At 35.5% G+C, this 27,366-nt stretch overlaps 2 protein-coding genes across 5 annotated transcripts in view; both read right to left on the bottom strand.

Moving 5' to 3' along the window:
* Nucleotides 1–11,948: 11,948 nt before the first annotated feature.
* The window catches only part of LOC125682013 (matrilin-2-like), a 30,150-nt gene continuing 14,732 nt past the window's right edge, over nt 11,949–27,366 (bottom strand). For 2 of the 4 annotated variants that reach the window (XM_056157525.1, XM_056157526.1), the window contains 7 exons: nt 19,802–19,870; nt 18,470–18,532; nt 17,596–18,162; nt 16,606–16,662; nt 13,257–13,319; nt 12,748–12,864; nt 11,949–12,584 (listed from right to left, as the gene is read on the bottom strand). In XM_056157525.1, coding sequence (XP_056013500.1) covers nt 12,577–12,584; nt 12,748–12,864; nt 13,257–13,319; nt 16,606–16,662; nt 17,596–18,162; nt 18,470–18,532; nt 19,802–19,868 — 942 coding nt within the window. In that variant the 5' untranslated portion in view covers nt 19,869–19,870 and the 3' untranslated portion in view covers nt 11,949–12,576. The remainder of the gene's footprint in view (nt 12,585–12,747; nt 12,865–13,256; nt 13,320–16,605; nt 16,663–17,595; nt 18,163–18,469; nt 18,533–19,801; nt 19,871–27,366) is intronic. The other 2 variants (XM_056157527.1, XM_048922386.2) reach the window with 2 other exon arrangements.
* LOC125682014 (collagen alpha-4(VI) chain-like) lies at nt 16,696–17,589 on the bottom strand. Its single transcript, XM_048922387.2, has one exon. The coding sequence runs from the start codon at nt 17,505–17,507 to the stop codon at nt 16,803–16,805; it is 705 nt and encodes a 234-aa protein (XP_048778344.1). The 5' UTR covers nt 17,508–17,589; the 3' UTR covers nt 16,696–16,802.

Below are 27,366 nucleotides of genomic sequence, written 5' to 3'. Positions count from 1 at the left end.
GCATCTAAATAGGATTACTTGATGCGATTCTGTACAATCTAAGTCTTTCAGTTCTTATTTTGTACGTTGTAATAGATCCACTGCTTAATGTGTACTTGGTAATGAAACAAGAGCATCATCCACATAAAAATTCCTCTGTATGAATTTATAAACATCCTTTCCGAATTTCGGTCCTGCAGTGATAGCTGCTTGTCGGAGGACGAAAGTGGCAACAGCTGGGGAAGGTGTATTGCGAAATACATCGACACACATTCGGTATTCTGTAAGGGGTTTATCTGGGTCATTGTCCGTATACCAGAAAAAACCCAAAGGTAATTTCGATGGTGTTCTGATACGGCAAAACAATGAAACATGTGTTCAATATCTGCAGTCATTGCTATGCTTTCCATGAGAAATCTCATTAATACTCCAATGAGACTGTTGGTCATATGGTCAAACTTCTACGTGAGAAGAAAAAATCTCTCGCTGTGGCCTTCAATTCGACATTTAGATATATCGATGACGTTTTGTCTATTAACAATAATAACTTTCATTCATATGTGGATTTGATATATCCCTGTGAGCTCGAAATAAAGGACACCACAGAGTCGTCCACTTCTGTTTCATCCTTAGATATTTTATTGAAAGTAGACATTAACGGGAAACTGACAACTCAACTGTATGACAAACGGGATGATTTCAGCTTCTCCATCGTCAACTTCCCATATTTATGTAGCGATATTCCATTATCACCTGCATATGGTGTTTATATATCTTAACTGATTCGATATGCAAGAGCTTGTTCTGCGTATAGTCAGTTTTTAAATCGAGGTAAGCTTCTGACAAACAAGTTGATGGTATAGCGGTTTCAACAGTTTCGATTGAAGTCAGCATTTTGCAAATTCGTCAATACAACCTATTATTGGGTCAAATGCTGTCTGATGTGTTTCATACCGATTCTTAAGCCGTTCTATTTTTGTAATTCATTTATTTTTTGCTTTCACAATAAATAAACATTTACATAATATTAACAATATATGATAATGTAGTATATACATATTTCAAGCAAGTACAAACATATATGTGTATATTCAGGAGTGCATATGTACATATATAATGTGAAAGGTATCTAATTTCGAAAAGATGGAGAGAGAGAAGGAGAGAGAGGGAGAGAGAGAGATAAGGGGAGTAAGGGGAAGGATTTTGCCTGGTCTACTGATCAGTCTCAATCATTTCATATAAAGCAATTGTTATCTGTTAACAGTACATAATTAAGGCAAATCACATATATTCTGCCAGTATTTCTCATATTCAGTATATTTACAGCTTTTTAGCAACATAGATTTTTCTATATAAAATCTATCAATGATATGTTTTTGACAGCACAAACATTTAGTTTTGGAGCCATTTTATACCTACTTGCAAATATGTAATACTTTACAATAAGTATTAGTAAATTTTGTACTTTGTATAAGTTTCTGTTATTGTATTTGCCAAATAGTACGGCCTTGTCTATCACATATAATTGGTTGATTAAATTTATTGAGAAACCAGTCTTCAATTGCACACCAGATCTCCTTTACTTCAATACATTCTACAAACAAGTGATCAATTATTTCTTTGTTACTTTTGCAAAATGTACAAATGGGGGAGTCTATTAATTTAAATTTAAAAAGATAATTATTGGTAGGAATTATCCTATGAAGTATTTGAAATTGTAACCATTGGTACTTTGACTCTTTTGTTACCTTAAAGGGGAGCTCAAATATTTTATTCCATTCTATCTCATTAAACAGTTCACCATTCTCAACCCATTGTGATACTGAAGTAATTGGTACCCGTTTTTTTTTTATCAATTAAAACATTGTACATATCTTTGCAGCCCTTTTCATTTTTAAAAAATATAGAAATTGATTTAGGGATAAAAGGCGTATTTTCCCCCCTAATTTGTTTTATATTTACACGTCTAGTTCTTTCTATGACTGCCTGTCTAAGACTTGCATATTCTACAATATTTGTTTTGATACCTGAATCACTGAGTGCCTTGAAACTTTTGAAGTTGCCATCAGAATCAAAAAGATCAATTACATATATCATACCAGCTTTAAAATAACTCTTCCAGAAGATGGAACTATTGTTTATTTTAATGTTTGGGTTATACCATATTTGCTCAATGAGATCTAGCTCTTTGTTAGAGGTTTCAATAATTTTGATCCAACAAAAAAACACTTCTTTCCAGAAATTATTATTTATTGTTTTACATATTGTGAGGATGTAGTCAGTCCCTCTTGACCATATATTACTAATATTTGTTTTCAACTTTGCCTCAAGTAATTGTACCCATTTTGAATTTGAGTGGAAAATTCTTCTAATCCAACTTGATTTTAAAACTGTAATAAATTCTGTATAATCTAAGCCGTTCTTGGCACACTGATTTTGACTGTGGATAACTCCGTTTACCTGATCAGGATATAGGGCTCACGGCGGGTGTGACCGGTCAACAGGGGATGCTTACTCCTCCTAGGCACCTGATCCCACCTCTGGTGTGTCCAGGGGTCCGTGTTTGCCCAACTATCTATTTTGTATTGCTTGTAGGAGTTATGAGATTGATCACTGTTCGTTCTCTTCACCTTGCATTTGGCTCAGATAGAAGCACTGTATCAAAAAACAAGTTTTGATATCTCGCAGACGAATAGAAAACCACACGAATCCTTCCGGGTTTCATTGGGTGATAAATACCACATATTGGCAAAAACCAATGGTCTTCATCTCCTTGTAGAGGAGGTGCAATCTCCGCATATCTCTTCTTAAATATATGGTTCATAAAATCTATAGCATGGTCCTTCTTTGACGGGTTGGTCTGAAATGACTTGTCCAATATCATGGCCCTTCAATAGGCTTGCACACGGTTGCTAGGTAATGCAGGTCTATTGGGGCAAAATGGCAAGGGGGCTGTCCATTTGCCATCTGCTCCTATATGCAGTTCCTTGCTCATGATATCGAGAAAGACACGATCGTCTGTAGACAGTCCCGGTGTTTCATAAAATGGAGTCGTTGCAAATACATCTTGATGAAATGATGTTTTCTTTGTAATGGTGAATTGAGAGTCATATGCTTCAAACATGGTATTACGGCCATGGTGAATTACTGTTTTCCTTACGTTGACCATTTCGGAATATGAGGTTTTCCCAAACACAATAATTGTCCATCCTAGAATAAGCCTCTGTGAAAATGGTTCGTTTGGAGCACCAATTCTCTTTGACAAAACATGATGAACTTGAGTCATATCTTTTCCTATCAACAATGAAATTTCCGCACAATTGTCAAATTCGGGTATGAGTGATGAAATATCTGGAAGGTGAAAGTATGCCTCCGCTATGTCAGGTGTTGGTATCTTCAACCTATTATTTGGAATTTCGTCACACTCCATGATTTTAGGTAACTTAAGTATTTGATCTCCCGATACAGGTTCTATAACAATTCCTTCTTCTGTCCTCCCGGTAACGGTTATGGTTCCATTATATGATGATAGTGTATTCATACATGTTTGTTCTTTCAAGTCGAACGAGTCAAAAAATTTAGGAGTTGCAAGTGTCTTATTACTTTGATCGTCAATGGTTTGATTTATAGCCATCGGAGTAGTCTCCCCGCCATGATCCTGATGATCTACTTTTGGTTTTCCCTCACTGTCGTAGTGCATGATTGTCATATGAAAACGACTGCCACATTTTTCACATTGCGCATTCGATTTGCATTTACTATCCTTGTGTTTACCTTTGAAACATCGAAGACACAAGTTGTAGTGCAACACAGTTTCACGCTTCCTATCTAAAATCATCTCGCGAAATACCCTGCATTCTTTCAAAGCATGGTCGGCTTTATGTATGGGACATCGTTTACCATGAGCCTTTTAGAGATGAAGTTTCCTCCTCAATGTGTGAATCACGAGTAATGACACGATTAGTCGCTCTGAATTTTCTGATTTACCGAAAGTCCGGGATAGTTTTTACGATCACACATTTCCGGAATGAAAGTAATAAAGAATAAAAATGGGGGAAAGGCTACATTATGGATTCGCTTGTACTGAGAAGCTCTGGTAGCCCACTTTTCTTGAAGTTGATGCGTAAGTTTGGTAACAATAGGTAAAACTCCTGATGATGAGTCAAAATATGCGAGTAGTAATGGATATCTAGTGTCACTCTTGTTTGATTCGATCTCGTATAAAATGTCCAGCAAATCGTAGAGCCACCGGGACTCATTTTGCGTTACCTTTGGAAAATCTTGAAGCCTTGTTTTTAATGATCCTTCAACCATTTCTGGCCTTCCGAACCTATCCTTTAATCTATCCCATATCAAATTAAGTCCTCTCTGTGGATCACAAACATTTGCTGTTCTGATAGATAATGCATATTTTTGGACTCCGGGTACAACCACTTGGTAAGTAAATCAAGTTCAAGGGGAGTGACCTTAAGTTCCTTTATGATACTAAGGGAATGTACTTTCCAAGCTGTGAAATTTATGGCGGAATCGTCAAAGGCACTAAATCTGTGCACCAATAAATTCTTTCTAAGTAAATATTTGCTCATATCCTGAATAACACTATGCTGATTCTGCGTTACGGATCCTTCATATGGAATAGCATTGGGATTCAATTTATGAGATGAAGCCCGAGGAACGTCCTTGGTGTCGGGGTGAGGAGCACAATCACTAGCGTATGTCGCCTGACTTTTAACATACTCTTCGATTCGGGAAGTCTTCTCCAAATTAATACCTGCAGCATCGAATTATTTTTTAATTCTAAAACTTTCACAAACACTACCAGTTTCATACTGCTCAAATGCAACTGCCTCGGCGTGGACAACTGCAGCAGCCTCTTTTCCACGAGAGAGTTTTATGTCTATTTCTGCTGACACTTTCTGTAGCTTGTTCCTCAAATTTTTTAGACGTACCTGTTGCGTGTTCGCCTTGATTCTTGAGATATTTTATATCATGGCCACAGTAGGCTATCAAAGTTTTATATAGGAATATATAGGAAGAAACTGTAAAAATCTTTTTCTCAAGAACAACAAAGTCATGATTATTCATATTTATATGTAACGATTTGTCCAGAGGATATCGTTGACACTTTTGAATCGATTTGATGCAGACTACATTTGTATATATATATTTAGATAATGAAATTGTGCATCTGCTATTTTGATTGAGATTTTTCAACAATCAAGAAGTTATGGATATTTTCATTATGAGGGGAAAAGGGGGGTGTAATTGTTTTGTCATTGTCCCGATTATGTCTTAAAAATCAATGACCAGTTTTGATATAAATTAAATATAAATAATGCAAATTGATTAAGATATTTCAATATTCAAGAAAGGTAGGGATATTTTCTGTATGCGGGGACAGTCGTTGTTATTTTGTCAATATCCTGAGTATATCTTAGAAACCACAGAACGAATTTCATTTAAACTTTGTATGTATATATTGTGTATAAAATGGCGTTACGCACTTTGCAATTCTGTCGAAAGTGCCGAATGAACCAAGTGTCGAGTTCACCAGGGGCCGAGTTGACTAGAATTCATAATACTGTTGCACACGAAGAAAATGTAAGTGAAATGTACACCATCATCTGTTCTTTTGGGAATAGTAAATCTTTTATTATTATCTTCCGTAAGGTCAATACACCTCCTGTATATATTCTATAAAATCGTAGCCTTGCAAAATACTTGTGTACACATGTACGTACATATGTAGCTTGAATTCTAGTTAACACACAAAACAAACCTTTCTAAACTATACTTGTATCGAAATGAAAGGTCACCTATGTCAGTCATAAGGTTAGTTTCTTAACAAATCTTCACGATACTCGATAAAATAATGCTCCAGTTTGACTAGATGTGTGCAGGTCATGAGTGCCCCATGCAGGTTGGCGTGACGTCGCTTGTCAAACAGTTATTGATTTTCTTGTCTTCTATTTATAGAATGCATCGCTATGCGAAAGGTTCTTATTGATTTTCTTGACATTTAAAATTTTACATATCATAACATGGTCATTAAAAAATTATAGAAGATGTAAGCCTTTATCAAACACAAAATTAATAAATAAAATACATAATGTTTTATTAGAACACTTCAGCGGTAACTGACATCTGTCCCGCAGAAACGCATGCGACTTCTCAAATCTTATTTCATATAATGGGTCGGCTCGTGCCGGTCCATAGTTACATTAGAGATAATGATTCTATATACTTAACATGCTCCGTTAATTGATACTGATACACATATTTTTTTCACAGTGTGACAGGATTAAAGGTTAATGATTGTATGCGCAGGATGCTCAAGGAATTTCTGACATATTCATTGTAGTTGTTTGGCCTTCGATAATATTGATAAAAAGTAATAATGAAGAATTGCTCATCCTTATTATTCTGATCCAAACTGAGATACCATGGACAGCGATACATCACATACGGGACACATAAATATAATAAATGACTAAGAATTTTGTACAGTCATATCGTTTGTCAGTAACTACACTTAATTTTTACACAAAATCCTTAACTGGTAATTAGAATCAGAAATAGTAAATTCTCTATCTATTCCTTGAAATGACACAATCACTTGAGGACCTCATCGTGTTGAGCGTCCCCTGTATTCAAGGGGAAATAACTCGTGTTGCACCGTGAATAATGTATCCCATTTTCATTGGGATATAAACATATTACATGAAAACAAAAGAAGTTGACCATATCATCACATATCGACTCTTCAAAATACTCCATTCTGTACACTATCTCTCGATATAAGTCATTCCCTATTGTTTGCCCCACATTTTACTATTCCATTGATAGTCTTCATTTTACTAAAATAAAGCCCTCTACCCAAATATTATTTCTGTAAATTGGAGCGGATATTTGTAAAGCAATCATACACCACAGTTATGATGAATACATGGACCATCCTTTCACAAAGCTGTGGGTTCTTCCAAATAAAACAACATATTGAGATAGCGTGTCTTCTTGTTCTTGGTATTCTTCACAGTACATTTTTGTTTAGAGTAATAAATTGTGAGGCACTTTTCAACAACAAAAGGTGATGCGCCATAGTTTTTAAAGATATAGAGATTAATGCATTTTAATATAAAATCTATCGACCTTTGTGCTACGATCCTGACACGTGGTTTTCATAGGCTTTACCTGCAAGGAACATGTGTTTTTGAAATCATTCAAGAATTCTGAGAAATATAATAATGACTTGATTAAAAATGTCATCTTTTATTCGATATAGCATACTCATTTATTCAATAATCTTGAATATGATAACAACTTTGGTATATTGGAAGGATTAGACACATTGATGAAACAACCTGCAAAACACTAATGCATGCTCCGGTGATATGAAGACTCGACTATGCCAATTCATTGCTACTTGGCTTACCAAACAGGACCACAGAAAAACTCCAACGTGTACAGAATACAGCAGCAAGGATAATAACTCGTATTAAAAAAACATGATCACATTACACCTGTACTGTATAACCTGCACAGGCTCCCGGTTCAGTACCGTATAAAATACAAAGTGATTGTACACACATATAAAGCTGTCCACAAAGCCCGACCAACCTACCTTAGCTTATTGAGATTATTACCCCGTATTTTCCTCCAAACAATTTACGTTCGGGAAATGGGATGCTTCTAAATGTTCCACAAATAAGAACACAGCCTCACGGACACAGGCGTTTTGACTACTCCTCGCAAAACTTTGGAACACCTTACCACTCATATTACGCCAAGCCAAATCTCTTGACATTTTTAAGCGTCACCTAAAGACTTTAAACAAAATATTGCTGGTTATTTACAAACGGTTTTAAAGACTCTCGGTGTATTACAATCATATGTATGTACCATCATTTTTTTTTATGGAGGACATTGTTGTTTTTACTTTGAATTGTATGCTTTTAATATAAAGCGCTTTAGAGATTTATAATTGATTGGAGAGCTATATAAGTCTTAGTATTGTATTGTATTTGGTCTACAATAAATCTAATTTAGAGATAAAACGAAGAAATCTGTGCACAATGTTTGAGTATACACACGTACCTGCTTATAATCTATATTTGCAGAGTGTTTGGCGTCACCTTTTCGATTTTTGCCTTTTGATTAGCGTATGGGGTTCGGTCTTCCTTTGCTTTTGATTTCCCTGCCGCTTTGGTTGCTATTGATGTTTGTGGTGTTTCATAAAATGGCACTTGTTCGCTCTCTAGAGCAAGTACTGTTACATATTTTACTTTCAAAGATTCATTTTTGATTCCATTGTTTACGAAGTTAACATATTTAGCTCCGTTCTGTTGACGTATGTATTTTCTGCAACAAAGACTTCACAAATTACAAAAGTAAAAGCTGAAGGTTATCAAACAATGATAACTTCATCTTTACCAATACTTTTAATAGTCATGACATAACTGTAAGAAACAATTATGCCGAAAAATAGTAGCTGCAATAATGTAGCCCTATCCAATTTTTTTTTATTCTGACGTTTTCGGGACAGGGCTACAATTCCATAGGATCTCCGTAATGGTGCAAAATAATTTTATGAATAACTGATGATAAACTCTGTGTATTAGTCCCAAATGTTGTTTACACCAAAAGGAGTACCAACTTTGTGCTCGGGCATGTCTAATAAAGGTGTTTTTCATTAAATATAATGTACAGCATGCAAAATTCTTCGTCTGCTCCGCCATGCTTGTTATCGCGAGATCTCGTAGGTGGATCTAATAAAAAGCCTAAACATTGACAATCAGCGCGAAAATGTAGTTACTCGAGCCACTTCGACAAAGAAAGGAAAATCATATTGTTGCAGAAAGAATTTACACTCTGCTGTTCGGTTTTTAACTTGATATTAAATTCAAACCTTTTCAATACCGACGAAATAGCTTTCGCCTCCATACTTGTCCATTGATGTAAATACTACCTTATATGGCATATGCAAATGACTTGACAACCGGAAGTTGAAACTTCAGTACATCAAACATGGCGCACAAATATGAATCGAGAAATTGGAATTTATCGAAATTGTTGAAAACGGTAGAATAGAACCTCACAAATCTAAAGTTGCAGGTTGTAAATTTATATATTGACTAAGAAACATAGAATATAATTTTCTTTACGTAAAGAAAGTCAGGAAATGTTTAGAATGAGCGCAAATGTTGCGGGAGTGAATCACTCCCGCATTTGCACCATTACGGAGATCCTAAGGAGTTGTAGCCCTCTCCCTTAAAAAAAAAATCATAGAGGGCTACATGATTGCAGCTAGAAAAATAGCAATGACCACCCCTTATCAGAAAACCTTTGACGTGGGAAAACAAGCACTAAAATGTAATGTGGAAATGCTAGAGCAATTACTAATTTTATTCTCATGTTCATCTGCCACCAACCATTAATCAAGTTGCCTTACAACTCACAGTCTGTTTGTGATGTCATATTCAAGTCTGCAAAAATGTTTGCTAGTTCGTAATAGGGAGGAACGAGTATGAGAATTTCGAATACTGTAAATAGGTAATGTTGTTGGTATGAATAATGCATGTAGATCTGATCAAGATGCACATGCGCATATGGTGTCGGGTCTATATCCTGTTTACTTACACTGCAGGAGGCTTTATGTCCTTCGGTACTGCGTCAGTGTTTTGTGGTGTAATATATGGATCTACGGGAAAATATCTTTATTAGTTGCATTCATGAATGAATAACAACCTTATTTGCCATGAACTTACAATTGGTAAAACGAATATGCAAATTGTAGAGGTAATCTAATCCTGATGAACTTTTTAAAACGAAGAGTCCATGTGAAGCGTTCATTTTAAAAGAGAAGGAGTCACCGAAAGTTTCTACCTACACTTCATTGAATAAAAAAAGTTAACATAGATCTGATGAGGTCAAATATCTAAAGTTAGACTATTTCTACAAGCACTGATATCAAATCTCTAAAATTAGACTAATTCTACATGCATTGATATCAAATCTCCAAAATTAGACTATTTCGAATTGCATTGATATCGAATCTCTAAGATTAGACTATGTCTAAACACACTGATATCAAATCTCTCAAATTTGAGTAATTCTACATGTACTGAAATCAAATCTCTAGAACTAGATTATTTTTAAAAGCACTAATATCAAATTTATAAACTTCAACTAATTCTAGATGTACTGATATCAAATCTCTGAAATTAGACTATGTCTACATACACTGATATCAAACGTCTATAATTAGACTTTATGTTCCTTAGTTCTCCTGTCAAACGATTGAACTTGTTTTTTGTTAAAAGCAGGCAAACAACACGTTACACCATGTAGAAGTGAAAAAAATGTCATATTTTGAAGTAAATGACGAAAAATAGTAAAATATGATTAACAAGTACAAAAATGGGGGTCAGAAAAGGGGTACTTAAATAAATAGTATTACACATCTTAGGTAAAATATAATCCAATCTTACCCCCTGCACCATAATTGCATTGCAACAAGATGTACATAGGAAAAAAGGGGGTCAACCAGACTAGAATAAGAATTGTACAGTATACATGTATCTTAGGTTGACCCCTCATAAACCTAATACAATTCCAAAACACACAAAAATGCCATAAACAGCTGCCTGTCATCAAAAAGGGTGAGTAAAAACAAAATGACAATCAGCGGAGGTAGAAGGGATGGATGGTGGGTTAAAAAAATTCAGCAGCTCAAATAGCGTGGGTTTCCTTTCTGGACAATAGATAAATAATGATCACGTGATGATCAAAAGCTCTGTTGATTGGTTGAAACACACAGTAAGGAGCAGAAACGAGGTAAAACTAGTTACATAAATGGAACACTGTAGATACATAGTGTAAAACTAGGTAAATTGAAGACATCGACCTACAAAACTAAACAAACAAGAACATGTCATATAAAGGTCATTATCTACAATAATAACATTTTTATGTTCCTTAGTTCTCCTGCCAAGCGACTGAACTGTTTTTTGTTAAAAGCAGACAAACAACACGTAACACCATGTAGAAGTGAAGAAATGTCATTTATTGAAGAAATGACGAAAAGTAGTAAAATATGATTAACAAGTACAAAAAATGGGGTCAGAAAAGGGGTACTTAAATAAAAAGTATTACACATCTTAGGTAAAATATAATCCAATCTTACCCCCTGCACCATAATTGCATTGCAACAAGATGTACATAGGAAAAAAGGGGGTCAACCAGACTAGAATAAGAATTGTACAGCATACATGTATCTTAGGTTGACCCCTCATCAACCTAATACAATACTGATGTCAAATTCTGAAATGAGATTAGGTCTACATGCATGGATATAAAATCTCTGAAGTGAGATGTTTCTACATGCACTGACCTTCCTGATTTTCAACAGATAATTCTACTTTCACCGGATTTGCTACCCCAATAGACTGTTGATATTCATTCTACCTCGTAGCTGAGTCCACATCGTCCACAGAGGGAGGAATATATAACCTAGGAAGAAAACACATTACCGGTAGCACATTCCTTTGTCATTAATGCAAAAATTCTATTTTGAGGATTTATGGTTACAGCTTATAGGTGTATAATGTATGTGTGTGCCGTTTGAAAATCAGCTAAACTCAATAATGTAACTCCAATGAGATGAAACTTACCAAAAATTGAACTGAAAAGCAAGAAATTCCTGCATAATATATTAATATGCACAGTTTCGAGTTACTGTCAGTCACGTCCTTTTGATAGATCCACCTACAATTGAATTCAATGATCTGGACGTCAATGAAATTCACGCAACAATCACCATTAAATCTGTTACTACTGCTTTTAAGGCTCAATAAAAAGTCAAACAAGATCAGAATGGCGACTTTCAAGCATTTGATACGCATGATCCGTTGTACAGAGGGTCTACAGTTGCCGAGGCTGGTACGAAATAGATATAGAGCCTAACAACTTGAATCATTTCAACTTTTCAATTTTATTGGAAGTAGCAGACATAATACAGAAGGTAAATAAAACTTACATATATGCTAGTGGTATTAAAAGAGGTAATTAGTCACATATCTCTCATATTTTTACATATGTTGTTATCTAGAGATAGTTTGTACTCCGTCTATGATCCAATCGATACAAAGCATTTATACATATGACGATGGATTGTATCTGTAATATAGGCCTTTGATGAATATCGGGAAATATTTTCTTCATCATTTCACCTACTTTGATGTTTGCATTGTATATGAGAACATTGTATTGCTTCTAAAGTCTTCTTCTGGTCGACAAACACTAACACACAATCACTATGTATTGAAATGATACACAAGCATTAACAGCAACTAAGTACTTTATGTCACAAACGCTAGACTTTGCTTTCGTAATTACAGACGAGAATGCCGCTTTCGATAAACAGGGAACAGATATCCTGGCAATTCGCACTTACTGAACTGTATCCCAATGTTACTTTAACTACCGGTACTTGAAATGTGGTACAAAATTGGAAATAGGTAACGTTAGGTAAAATTTGCACTTGGTTAACTTCAAGCTCAGAGCTTACGATGCATGTCGCTGTCTAAAGGTTTCTTTCATTTAAGGCTCTGCAAAAAATAAAAAAGTGAAGATAACGAACAACGATGAATCTTAAACAATATATAACAATTGAACTAGTTGACCTTTTACATGTGACATGTGCTTCACGAACAAAGAGTTGAGCAAAACGAAACACAAAAATTCCAGTTTCACTTTTTATGAACAACCTACTTTGCTGTCGAGTTTTGTACAGTAAATACAGAGCAATACAGATGACACCAACAACCAGGAAAACAGACCCTGCAGCGATTAGTGCCGTGAGCATGCCGTCCGGGACCTCCGAAGTTCCTACAAGCATTCAAAGAGAGCATTAAAAGTAACGTACAAATCTATATTCTTTTTATAATACAGTTACAAAAAATCCATGATAAACTGAGGAATGAATAAATATCAAGTATCTGTAGACGATCCCAGTCTTCAATGTTGAAGTAATTCTTCGCATTTATCTCCGTTGAAGTGCAACATGCAAGTACATAAGTTGGAATATTTATAAATTCAAATGCTTTTTCTTATGAAGCGCTAATCATGTTATCCGTAGTCAAAATCAGTGTGCCAAAAGGGCCTAATAATCGTTATGAAAAATGTCAGACAGCATTTGACCCAATGATAGGTTGTATCGGCAAACTAGATTGTTCCAGAATTCAGCTTGGATTATGAAACTTGATAATGTACAGACTTACTGTCAATAGGGGGCTTTGTGGTAGGTTTTGGTCTTGGACGTTCGGGTTCCACTTGATCATCAACTTAAATACGCCAAAATCTTAATGAAAAACAGAACATACATGGCCTATATAAACAGGACATATTGATTTGTATCCTGCATGATATCTAACGTTAATACCGTATATCAGGTTTTTCCCCGTGTACCTAATTTCCGCTTTGTTCGCGACGATTTCCGAATCGCGGAAATTAAACCAACATGAATTTGATACCAAGTTTTGTTTTTGTAATAGAGTTATATAGCATACAGGTGATAGTAAGGCGAAAGCGCTGTGTTCAGTGTGCTTTGTTTCCCCCTATATCCGACAAGCGCCAGGTAACAGGTATGTAAGCCTCGGTGTTTATTCAATAAAGGGCAAGCTAATTAAATGGACCTCGTTCTTTGTTTCCATCCAGGTATAATTATATCTGAGTTACTCATGACAGGGGATGTTTACTCCTTCTAGGCACCTGATTCCACCCCTGGTTTGTCCAGGGGTCCGTGTTTGCCCAACGGAAGACCTGATCACCAAAGACCATGAAAACATTGAGGAACTCTAGCATATATTGGATTTCAATTTCAAAATGAAAAGTGAAGATAACGAACAGTAATCAATTTCATAAATCCCATAGGCAATACAAAATAGATAGTTGAGCAATCATGGACTCCTGGACACACTAGAAGTGGGATCAGGTGCCTAGGAGGAGTATCCCCCCCCTGTCAACCGGTTACACCTGACGTGAGCCCTATATCTTGATCAGGTAAACCGAGTTATCCATAGTCAAAATCAGAGTGCCACGAACATCTAACAATCGTTATGAAACACGTCAGACAGAATTTGACCCAATGATAGGTTGTATTGGCAATCTAGGTCGTTATGACGACCATACAATTTGCATGAAATCAGAGTGGTGTTTAACAAAGTAATTTGTTGGATGACTGATCAATATATATGAATATTTCCGTTTTCCATTTTTGTTAAAGAAGCAACTATCTATAATTCAAAAAGTCTAGTCTTTAATTTATCGTGGGGAATGGTCGTCTAAAGTGTTGAAAAGTCATAGGTCTTGACGTTATTGATCTGACAAATGTTTTGCATTTTAAGTTAACTAAAAGCTCTTTAGATTTTTTTTTATCCACATTTGATTTACACCGCTTCTGGTATATGTTTTCGCATGGCAAGTTTGAAATTTCTCCTTCACAGCTATTAATATTTTCGTGAGGAGCAAAGATAGGGGCTTGGTAGAGCGCTTACTGGATCCAGTGATTGTCTTTGTTTGTAAGGTTTTTATGTAGTTTAGGAATCCAGTATAGGTACGGTAACTCATATTCATTCAACCCACCGACTGGGATACCAAAGGTGCCTAAAACTGAACCATGCTTTTGAAGAAGTTCATCTTTTAAAAGGGCAGTTGGAGTATACCACAATTACCAAAAGTGGAGTTAATGCCAAGTTGGTTTAAGATCCAGTTGTAATAATGAGCCTTAGAAACAAAGACAATGTTGTTACAGGCTTTATCAGATGGAACGAAAATATATTTCTCAAGTAACCTATCTAATTCTTTTATCTCTTCTGGTTTACTAAACACAGAAGGGTAGATGGTACGTACTTTTGTTTTAATATGTCTAATGCGGGGTTTTAATATTTCTCACATATTTTTAATCCATTCCGACAATGTATCAAGTTCTTTTTCATATTTAGCCCATCGTCTGTCATAATCATCGACAGAATTCATAAAACAGATGAAGATATGTCGCGAATTGGAAGACAGAGGTTCTCTGTATTGACAACCTTTTAGAATAAGACCTTTAATATCCTCATTTTCAACTATATTGACATCACCAGTAATGACATGTCCAGCTGTACTATAGTTGAAAGAAGATGAAGAACAAAAACACGCAAGTGGATTCAATATAAGATGGTATATATCTAGGCACAGCAAAGTTTGTTTATAATTAAAAAGTTTGAATGCAATAGTAGATGTATACTTGTAGGAAATACTGGGTGGAGACTTAAACTTAAAATAAGTTGGAATACACGACTGAACTTTTTATGACGAAGAATGTTGTTTATGTTGCCGGCATATATTCCTTTGTAAATTTGAGCTTAAGGATTTGGTGACATGATTTGGAAAGAATATCATCCATGACCCGTGGTGGTTTAAAGAGTCTGTGCTGGGCAACATCAATAATCATCGAGTTCAGTCTATATTCAGGTGTTGAAAAATCCAAGTATAGACTAGCTGCGGCTTCTTCAAATAACGTATGTAAAACTCGCAATGCAACAGGGCAAAGTTTTGTACAAATATGATGTGGACCTAATTGTTTGTTAACGTAAGGTAAAAGTGAATCAAATGTGACATCATTTATACTTGGTCTTTTATATGAACCATGCGAAATGACTGTATTTCCGTCTTTGAGTATTGGAAAAGAGTCCCATCACATTCATGTTATTTCCTTATGGACTAGTCAAATTTCCCACTTTATATGCATTATCATTGCATCCCCATCGGAATGCAGTACCTAGGGTCCTGATGCAGTGGTCTTCTTGTTGTCTATGAAAAGGTCTACTTAATTGATTGTTTGTGTGATGATAATTGTTTTTCCAAAATCCTTACCTTTATGGACAAGATGAAGTGGTTCGGTAAATTGAAATACTTGTAACGAAGTTGTTTACCACCATTATTTATTTGAGATATGTGCCCCGATAGGATTTCATTAAAGGAACCTTTGGTTTCTCCCACAAGAATTAAACCATATAGGTTACACACAGTAGCACAGATAACGTTAGAAGATTTACAAGTCAAATTATTAAAAGTTTTGATACAGAAACTACGTCCGGTGAGATTACTACTAAATGAATTTCTAGTGATCAGTATATCGCACGTTTTACAATTTCTTACAGAATATTTTGAGATCAATCACATGGGATCTGAAATAGAATCATCAAAAATATCTCTTAAAGGAACATAACAGTCTTTAATTTGGGTATAAGAATTGTCGTTTCTGTACCAAAGCTGACAATTTGACGATTGTATATAGGACATATTTTTGATATTTCGATGGATGCTCCGAGGGACACCAACCGATCTGTTCGAGTTTGTATCAAAGACAATGTTTGTAAATGCAAAACTGCTAAGAATACTCTTTTCTAATATAAAAATCGACTATGCTATATATGTCCAGGAGCCCCTATTTAATCAACTATTTATTTTGTATTGCTTATGGGATATATGAGATTGATCACTTTCCGTTATATTCACCTTTCGTGCCCTACACTTTGCAAGTGATTGCGCTTTCTCTCAAGAGACATTAGAAAATGAACATACTAGTAGTAGTAGTTGTAGGTACTGGTCTGTTTCTCCTCGGACGGAGCACGTCATCAACTATAAAATAAAATTTGAGATCAATATAAACGTATCTTCATTTTGAAATTAAAAATATGAACGTTTTCGTGAATTGATATATCAATGATATTAAAAAAAGCCTGCCAAGATAGGACTAAGCGATGTTATCTTTGTTTTCATCAAGAATAGGCATTGATGATACAGATTAGAAACATTCCAATGTAATTACTGGAATTAGCTAATTTCCGAGGAATACTTTTAATATCTCCTCTCCTTTTAACCAGATATCGGTACGTGCTAAGAGGATGCGTTGGAACCTCATCAACCTCGAAAGTATCATTTATGTAAAACCCAACGGTATAGATGTTTATCCCATCATCCTCCGCACGTTCTGCCGCACGGAATGAGTCATAAGGGTTCGAACTTTGATCCACACCAGTTAGTAAAACAATCAAGTTTCTTGCAAAGTTTCTGTCGCCATTGTTCTCCTGGAAATTATCTAATGAAACAATATCAATAGCGTCCTGCAGGTTACTTTCACCGGGTTGATAGGGTATCTCCTGAATCCTATCAATAACTTCTCGTTTGGTATCGAGATCTTGGAGGTGGGCAATTGTATCTGAAGTCGTACTGTACCGCACGAGACCTATACGGTATTCTTCATCATCAATGCTGAAATTACCCGCGAGATTTTGGGCGAAGTCCTTTATTTGATTGAATACTCCTCTGTCATTCACAGAGGAGTCAAGCAGAAATACAACGTCATAACCGGTGTCCCGTGGCTTTTTTGTAGTTGTGGTAGGTATCGGTGTAGTTGTTACTTTAAATAAATGACGGTGAAAATTGCCAGTATTCCCGAAACATAAAAAACAATTCTGGTACATAACTCAAAGCACATTAATGTTAAGAATTCCATTTCTTAAGTGCAAAAAGAAACTTTGCGTTGATTTCAAATGTTCTGTTTATATATACCTGGGCACGAGGTTACAAGGACTTTTTCTTCAAGACCTTCTAATTCATCAGTGGTATTCACAGCAAAGACGTTCAAACTTGCAGGCTCACTGACTATTTCATTGACTTCTTTCAAGTCCTTCAGACCGATACCTATGACATATATATGAATGCCTTTTTGTCTTGCCTCTTTTGCCTCGGGGATTGTTCTTCTGTAGTTAATATTGGAAACACCGTCCGTCATAATGATACAGATGTTTGGAACACCTGGTCTGTCGCCATTGCCTTCAGTGAACATGTCTTCATGAATTGTTTGCAAACCATCAGCGGTGTTGGTACTTCCGTATCTCCAAGGTATGTTATCTACAGCGGCGAATACGTCAGCTTTGGTTGTGTAGGAGTTTAACTGGAATTCCACGGTGACCAAACTACTGTAGGACACAAGACCCACACGTACTTCTCCGCCGTCAATATTTGCAGAATGCAGAAACTTCTTGACAAAGTCTTTCATTTTGTCGTAATTGTCATTTCCAACACTGGTAGAAGAATCCAGCGCAAAGATCAAGTCTACTTGTGCAGAGCATTGATCTGGAAAACAAGAGATTGATACTATTTACAGCACAGCACTTACACATAATTGAAAAAGAATGATGTTATGATTTAGTTATGAGATATGTAGAAAGATGTTCCGATACTAGTGTTTTAGGGAATGTCTTTATGATTATTGTATTATGTTTTACGGTAAAAACAAGGTGTCACAAGTGTGCTTTGAAATTGACACAAAATCTTACGGAAATATTTCTGCATAAAGTAACATGTGGAATTGCTTTAGCCCATGAACCAAACGAAAAATTTATGCATGCTTTATTTTGAAAATAATGTGTAAAAAGCATACTTGTTACTGTTGAAGGCATAGTGGTTGTGGTTGTAGTTGTGGTAGGTTTCGGTGTAGTTGTCACTGTAAATGGACGAAAAAAGAATGAAACGAACAACAATCCGCAAATCCTTAGTACCATACTAACCAAAGCATATCCATCGTTATGTATACTTAGCTGTGCAAGTGAAAGTTTTATATTTTACGTTAAACCATATTGCAAAAACGTCATCAATTGATATGCTTTATTTGAGATACAGTAACAACGGTTACAGCGATTATGCTTTGAATATGGTTGATTGATTTTATATTGTTTAACGTCCCACTCGAAAATATTTCACTCATATGGAGACACCACCACTGTCGGTGAAAGGCTGTAAATTTTAGGACTATGCTCGGCGCTTACGGCCTTTGAGCAGGGAGGGATCTTTATCGTGTCACACCTGCTGTGACACGGGACCTCGGTTTTTACGGTCTTATCCGAAGGACCACCCCATTTAGCCGCCTCTTACGACAAGCAAGGGGTAATGAGGACCTATTATAACCTGGATCTCCATGGGATATTGGAACTTATTTAGATTGTATGATGCCACGCGGCGTCAGGCTTTTTTAAGCCATGCCTTTGAAGTGTTCAGAAAGCTTTGTAATCTCATAAAGCGAATTGTTATATAGCTAATAAATAGTCTATTATTAAATCTGCGTAAAATCTAGAGAATGTTAGCGTTCAATATCCTGAGAATTTATTGAACGATAGCTCCGCATTGCGTAAATTGTATGCGCTCGAAACATTCCGAGTATGAGCGTTCAATATTGACGTTACAGTAACGACGTAAACAAGTCAAAATGACAGAGCCGGTATTTGATATTTACTTAAGCAAAATGTTCTACTGTACACAAATTATGATGTCCCCATTTACAAAATCAGTTTGCTTCATGCATTAATGACGGGTTAACTATTGAACAGTTAAGAAATGCATGCTGTTATTGCACACCTTCACCTAGATGCCAATATTGATGAATTCTCGTCTTTTTTGGAGTAGTTTGAGTGAAAAGGGATATAATTTAACAACTAAATACTTCATCTATATAATAAAAGGGTTATTGAACTGATATAGGTGAATATTGACACTCGCACCAATACAAGTTCAATAACCGTATAATATACATGGCGTGTGGAGTTGTATTATTCACACCGAAATCCTAAGATGTGAATCATTGAAATCCAATCTGGTACGACACTGATAATTTTGGTAAAAATATTTTGTGATAGGACATCTAGTTCTGACATAGCTTATACTTTCCCTTGCTACATCATTAATCATTGCACAGATGATTTGAAAAAACAATACTTACAAATGGAATGTGAAGGCTTTAGTAGAATGCAAGTGGCAATTAGCGTCAACCAAAGCGATCCCTCCATCGCTGTAACAGAAGGAAGAAGAAGTAAAGCGTTACAAATCAAAGTTTATTGTCAACTGAGAGGCATGTTTTGGGAGTTGAATTTTTAAAAAATTGTATTTCACGCAGATAAAACTTAAGCAAAAAGTGCTAATGACCTTGAATAGATAAATTCGACGAACTAAATTCAAATGAGACTCAAATGATATAAGTTATTCACAAAAGCACCGTACTACAAGTTTTATGTTATTCAGGGGTCCGTGTTTTGTATTGCTTGTAGGAGTTATGAGATTGATTAATGTTCGTTATCTTAACCTTTGATGTTAGAACTATATTATCAAGTACTGCTCCACATAAGAGTCAGGCAGGTCGTATAATAGGCATGGTACATGAATATCTTAAAACCGAGAAATTTTTATTTGAAAACATTTATTTGAGTGTAATATACCTATCAATGGTAAAAATGTATCATGTACTTCATTTAGTGTGTGATCCCAGGTCTGAAACCAAATGCACATTCTTGAATGAAAATAACTGAATATGTGCTATTTTCAGAATTCAATAAATCATATTCCCAAATGAATATTAGAAAGTTTAAATTTTGAGATAATTACTATCTTCATACTCAATCCGGAGGAGGATCCAAAATTTTGTTTTAAATATTGTTAGCATAGATATCGACTTATGATTTAAAAGAAAAAACCAAAATATTATCTGCTGTACGAGTTATGTCCCTTTGGTTCACAAAAACGTATGTGGCAGTTGAAAATAAAGAGCATCCACTGATGTCTGCCCTGGAACAGTATTTTGATAGCCCATGTTGAACCTATCACATATTTACACCGGAAACAGCTCTAATCTATTTGCAAAATTTGTTCAAGAACAGTTATAGGCAATTTGAGTGAGAAGTTGGTGAACCTGAACTACTTGCCAACCGTGCTGGCATTTGAATTTAGATCCAGGTTTTAAATACTGTTTGTACCAACCACAGATACAGTCATGGAATCTACAGGAAACCATCGCATAAATGTGGATTACCTGGTCATTCTCTCTATTCCAAGTGTAAGTCACAGAGAGGCATGAATTGGATGTGTGCTTTGGCTCAACTTAGATGAGTGAAGTTATGTAGACTTGGCAGAGGTGAATGTTTCTAACAAAATTTAACTTTATTTCTAATAATACACAGTAGTTTAAAGAATAATTTTGATTTACTAGTAAATATACATATATATGAAAGGCGATGATAACAAACAGTGATCAATCTCATAACTCCTATAAGCAATACAAAGTAGATAGTTGGGCAAACACGGACCCCTGGACACACTAGGGGTGGGGTCAATATATATCAATATACATTTTGTTATTCTGATACTATCCACCATGCCTCATCTAGAATAATTTGCAGGAGGTATTATTTGCCTTATGTGTTTAGTAGACTAGCCACTGATCAATTAGTTCCATGTGCTATTGTAAGTATTGGTGTATATTTGTATTATTTCAGCGGAATTTATTCCTGTGTCAAAGTACAAATGTAATGACATCATTTCACTGTATTAAAACAGATTTCATTAAACTAATTCAGTGCCCTTGAGGCCATGTAAATCAAAATGAGTAATAAACATCAGAGGAAAAGACAGGAAATTATCCAAATAGATAGTATATGACATAAAAAGAAAACAAACTGTAGTACAGAAGTTTGTAGTATTGAGGGGTTACATGTATAATCATTTAGCGATGGCAATGAATTATAAAATTTACATGTATTACATATCTGTATGTATCATCACATGATAGTTTCATGTACAATTAAACTGTATTATATTTGTATATTGGCGTCATTTCACTGTAATGAATATGCAATTATACACACAAAATGTATTTTCTGACACATGTATATATTTAATAAAGTAATCTTCTTTTTTACATTTTTTTTTTCAAGTTAAACGTTTATTCTCCGGAACAGGCCGAGTGATGTTCCGATTGGGCCGATGTAAACTGTGCATTGTGACGTATTACCTGCGACGACTTTTTTCTCTTTTCAAACCAAGCGATTATCAAAATAAACACAGCTTTGTTTATTTTTTAAATTATAAGAAATAAGTGAACTAAATGAGCAAAAACATATTAGCAGCAAGTGCTGTTTTCCAAATTCGCACTTTTTGATTTCTCTTAATATCTACATTACATAGTAGACTCCATCGATTCTCTCTTAGCTGACGATCTCAAAGTGGACGACGGGAATATTTGTAGCAAAATAAAGTGTTTTAAATCTATGTATAGTGTACTTAGGAAAGATATGATTAAAATCATCAATATTGTTTGCCTAAAATGACGCATTTACATAACCCGTGTTTCCTCGGCCTAACGGTTTCCCTTGGATATTACCACAGGCAATTGCATCGCTTGGGGTCGAATTTACTATATAAAGAGTAAAGGTATAGAACTCTAAATATAGGGTACCCAAGTTAGCCGATGTAAACACAATAAATTAATTGATATAAAATTCTACTTTGTATTTTAATTTATTCATACATAATCAATCTACATTACTACCAAAGTTCATCCCGAAATTCCGTATACTTCCCAAGATATGCAGAAATGAACTCGGAAAAATGCCTATTATTTTTTGGTTGACATTTAGCTGGGCCCTGACACTATACGACTACACAGAGTGTTTGAGCATTGCAACAAGCTATCAAATAGAATGTGCAGCATAAAATATCATTTCTAAAATGAATTTCTTACCCCAATTCATAAAATGAAGTCCGTAATAGCTCCAAGTGACTGAAATGTTTTAAACCGTCTGTACTTTCACAATCCCAACCATGAACGGTAGTTATGACTAATTACCCAAAAGAGATGGAAGGACCCATAACGATTTAGAGACTCATTCATTCATTCTTTATTTCCCCATTATGGGATTGAATATAGAAATATTAATTACATGCAATTACATATATATGACAAAATATAGAGGAAAGCAAAATGATAATAAGCAGAGTGATGATGATGATATATACAATGAACAGATACAGAAGAAAGAAAAAAAAATATTTTCATACAGACTGACAAGATCGGTTGAGTGATTAGTTAGCCATCACTGGCAGATGACGTATGTAACGCTGATATGTGGCTGTAGCGTTGCTTAAAAATTTGAAGTTTTTAATTTGAAAAACCCCAAGTTCACAAGGATCTAAATTAGTATTTGGTATACGACCCAGGAGAATACAGTATAGATCTTTGTCTGTAAGGCCACACCGTTCTGCAGAGAGATCAATGCAATGGTTGTTTGTGATGTCATTCCACCAATTACCTCGAATGTCGGCAGTTATTGAGCACGAACAAACAATATGTGTAAATAGATTTAGGAAACACACACCACACAGTTGACAATAATCCGGGGAATCTCGACGTTGATCAGTAGTCAGTTTGCAAATGAATTTGCACAATCGAATTTCGAAACAATTATTAGGTATGTACGAAAATGATGAGGGTTGACACCCGTCAAAAATTGTAAGAAATCGTGAGAAGTCAGGGTCAGAGGACATTCTCAGGTGTCGCATAGCTATGTGAGTTCTGGTGGTAGCAGAGCGTACAAAAGTTTTCCAGGATTGTTTGGAAGGAAAGGAACCGTTCTCTATCCATTGATGTAAGTAGTCAATGAGGTTATATATGGTCAGGAGTTGGACGACGTCAGGTATAAATCCTACTTGGTTATTTGTTAATCTCACGAAGTATGAAAAAAATCTAATTAGAAAAGTTTGTTTCGGGAGAGCTTGACTGGACATCCGACATAAACGACCAAAGAACAGAAGTTTCCATGCGTCTATTTCCACTGAGATTGGAATAACGTTGAAAAGACTTTCGCACATGTCAGATCGTGTTTGGCGCGGGAGATTCTGCGCCGATTTAGAAATAGAATGTTGAAACACTTTTGAGACGTTGAGAATCTGCTGTTGACATGTTGTTCCAAAGTTCACAACCGCACAGAACAGAAGGTAGCACAACGGATTTGTACAGTTTTGACAGTGATAAAGGGTTGAGATATGGAGAGCCGATATCTGTTAAGGCGTAGAATGAATTTTTCCCTTTCCTACAGGCATTCTTGATATGGTCTGACAGAGATCCTTTATTATTCACAATTATACCCAAATGAGTATGCAAGTCCACATAGGATATAGTTTTTTCCCCTAGAGTCCATATGAAATCCTGGTTAGTACGTCTGCTTTTGGAACGGAACTGCAGTATACAGGATTTGACAGCGTTGAATTTGAATTGCCATTTTTTTAATATTCGTTTGCTATGTTTAACATACTTTGCAAAGATATTGGTGTTAGGCCTATCAAAGAAATATCATCTGCCAATGTGGGACAGTTACTTGCCACATTTAATAGCTTTGTACAAGTAGAGCAATGTTCTAAGGTATCAATTAATTCATTAATGAATACCAAATATAAGAATGAGGACAACACACCACCTTGACGTACACCCTGTAGCACATTGAACCATCTTGATTGTGTTTGATTTACAACAACGGAGCTGGATGTATTTATATGACAATAATTAATAATCGACCAGCATTTGCCATTTACACCTAACTTATGCAGTTTGTAGAGTAGACCATGTCGCCAGACAGTGTCAAATGCTTTGGAGCTATCTAAAAAACCTACATGCACATGGCTACCTTGTTCTAAGTTGTAACTGATTGTCTCTTTTAAATTGAAAGACGCAGTTAGGCAACCTAGTTTCTCTTGGAATTCCTGTTGCTGTTTATTAGGAAAGGAATGATTGTGAAGAATAAACTTTGAGATTCGGTCATTCAAGACACTTTCGAAAATTTTAAGGAAGCATGGCAATAGGGTAACCGGTCTGTAGCTATTTGGGGATGTTTTAGGTTTGTCTCCTCCTTTATCCAAGGGAACAATGAGTCCTTGCTTCCAAGCAGATGGTATCTTGCCCTGAGATATGATCGAATTAAATAGTTTGATAATGCATGATGTTAATCGATTTCCTCCAAATATTATATGTTATATGTAATTTGATCTACATTACTACCAAAGTTCATCCCGAAATTCCGTATACTTCCCAAGATATGCAGAAATGAACTCGGAAAAATGCCTATTATTTTTTGGTTGACATTTAGCTGGACCCTGACACTATACGACTACACAGAGTGTTTAAGCATTGCAACAAGCTATCAAATAGCATGTGCAGCATATAATATCATTTCTAAAATGAATTTCTTACCCCAATTCATAAAATGAAGTCCGTAATAGCTCCAAGTGACTGAAATGTTTTAAACCGTCTGTACTTTCACAATCCCAACCATGAACGGTAGTTATGACTAATTACCCAAAAGAGATGGAAGGACCCATAACGATTTAGAGACTCAAATACTAATATTTATCAATATTGATTCATTATAGTACATACATTATGCTAATAACAAGTCTTTATAAATATACAAATGTCTTATTATGTCTATTTTTATCTAAATCACATTATCACAGGTGTTTGACGATTGATAATAATGATGTCAATGTGGGAAGTTAGTGGCACCGATGAAAATTACTGTGTTAAATGAAAGTAGAGACGGTTTAAAATTTTCAGTCACTAGGAGCTATTACGGACTTCATTTTATGAATTGGGGTAAGAAATTCATTTTAGAAATGATATTTTATGCTGCACATTCTATTTGATAGCTTGTTGCAATGCTCAAACACTCTGTGTAGTCGTATAGTGTCAGGGCCCAGCTAAATGTCAACCAAAAAATAATAGGCATTTTTCCGAGTTCATTTCTGCATATCTTGGGAAGTATACGGAATTTCGGGATGAACTTTGGTAGTAATGTAGATTGATTATGTATGAATAAATTAAAATACAAAGTAGAATTTTATATCAATTAACTTACTGTTTTTACATCGGCTAACTTGGGTACCCTATATTTAGAGTTCTATACCTTTACTCTTTATATAGTAAATTCGACCCCAAACGATGCAATTGCCTGTGGATATTACAAGTCCAGCACTTTAGATTTTTTTGGCCTATAATAGCTTTAAAACTTCATTGTTATTTCGGATTTCAAACATTTCGGTTGAGCATCACTGAAGAGACATTATCTGTCGAAATGCGCATCTGGTGCATCAAAATTGGTACCGTATAAGTTTTACATTATGACCCCTGGGTCGAGGCCTCTGCTGGTGGACTGTTTGTCCCCAAGGGTCTCTACAGCCCAGTAGCTAAGTGCTTCGTTACTAGCTTGAAAATACGGATGTATATTTAATTGTTGTTATAAAATTTAGAAATTCATTTCAAAATTAAGGATTATCTCTCTCACGCATAGCTCTTATCCTTGGACGAATTTGACTCCATTTTTTTGGGCACGCTGTTATTGGCTATAATAGCTCTAAAACTTCATTGTTATTTCGGATTTCAAACATTTCGGTTGAGCATCACTGAAGAGACATTATTTGTCGAAATGCGCATCTGGTGCATCAAAATTGGTATCGTATAAGTTTTACATTTATGTGCACTAACACCATATACAAATGTACATTTTATGAAATTTATATCATTATATATTATAATTTTAGTCGGCCTAGTGGTTTGTGAATTAAAATTACGTTTTCTAAGACTGAAAATTAACCAGGGAGCGGGGGAAGGGGTATATGAATCATGGAGACGTAAACTTTGACTATTATCTTCTTAGATAATACATGAATAAACCACGTGATGCCTTTCGATCACTACCATAATACACTTCCCTGTACTACGACCATGGGCTGAAAATCAACATAGCACTTCGTGGTATAAAACGGGAAATCGAGCTGTAGACCCATGTTTTGTTGCAGTTTTCGGCGATAAGAGGCAATGAATGCAGTCATGTCATACATGGTTTTTAAGTTGAATGATTGTACAATACATATAGAATATCACACTCTAATGTTGATCTCGGACCTGGGATTACGGGCTCGGGCCGAGATCACTCGAGGGGCAATTCCAGGTCCGAGATCAACATTAGAGTGTGATATTGTTTATATCATATACCTAAAACACAAGTTGATAAACATTTTTTTTTAAATGGGGGGGGGGGGGGGGGGTATTGACCCAAACATAAATACATGGTGTACTGTACAACGATATTTGACTATTTCATTCCTTCAGTGAGTTTACTTTAATGGTTATGTTTCCAGTACTATTGGCATTGTGAAACATGCTAAAGTCTGGGTTTTGTAGCTTTATTCCATTGCTGGTCACAATAATAGGATGATTAATCATGGACATCCCCTCATGTGGTCTAAAATCTGGACGTTTCAATTAACTGAACTGCTTGGCTGAGAAACTCGTCATATCTATCGCTGTGCTGTTCATGTACATGTATATACTATTAAGCAGCTCCTAGGGGCTTGCTAATGAATACTAAAATTGGAAATAAGTGAATTATTTTTATTTCTTTTTTCGGATTTACCCTTCTCGCCCGTTTTCATTATTTCATATAATTTGTAAGAGTTGTAGAACTT

Source organism: Ostrea edulis, chromosome 2 (genome assembly GCF_947568905.1).
Source record: "Ostrea edulis chromosome 2, xbOstEdul1.1, whole genome shotgun sequence".
NCBI classification, from domain to species: Eukaryota; Metazoa; Mollusca; class Bivalvia; order Ostreida; family Ostreidae; genus Ostrea; species Ostrea edulis.
The sequence above is the reverse complement of the archived record's forward strand: the minus strand, read 5'-3'. Positions and strand labels throughout refer to the sequence as shown.

Bases quoted from the DNA above. Each gene is read 5' to 3' on its own strand.
- LOC125682014 (XM_048922387.2), bottom strand. From the start codon at position 17,507: ATGTACCAGAATTGTTTTTTATGTTTCGGGAATACTGGCAATTTTCAC.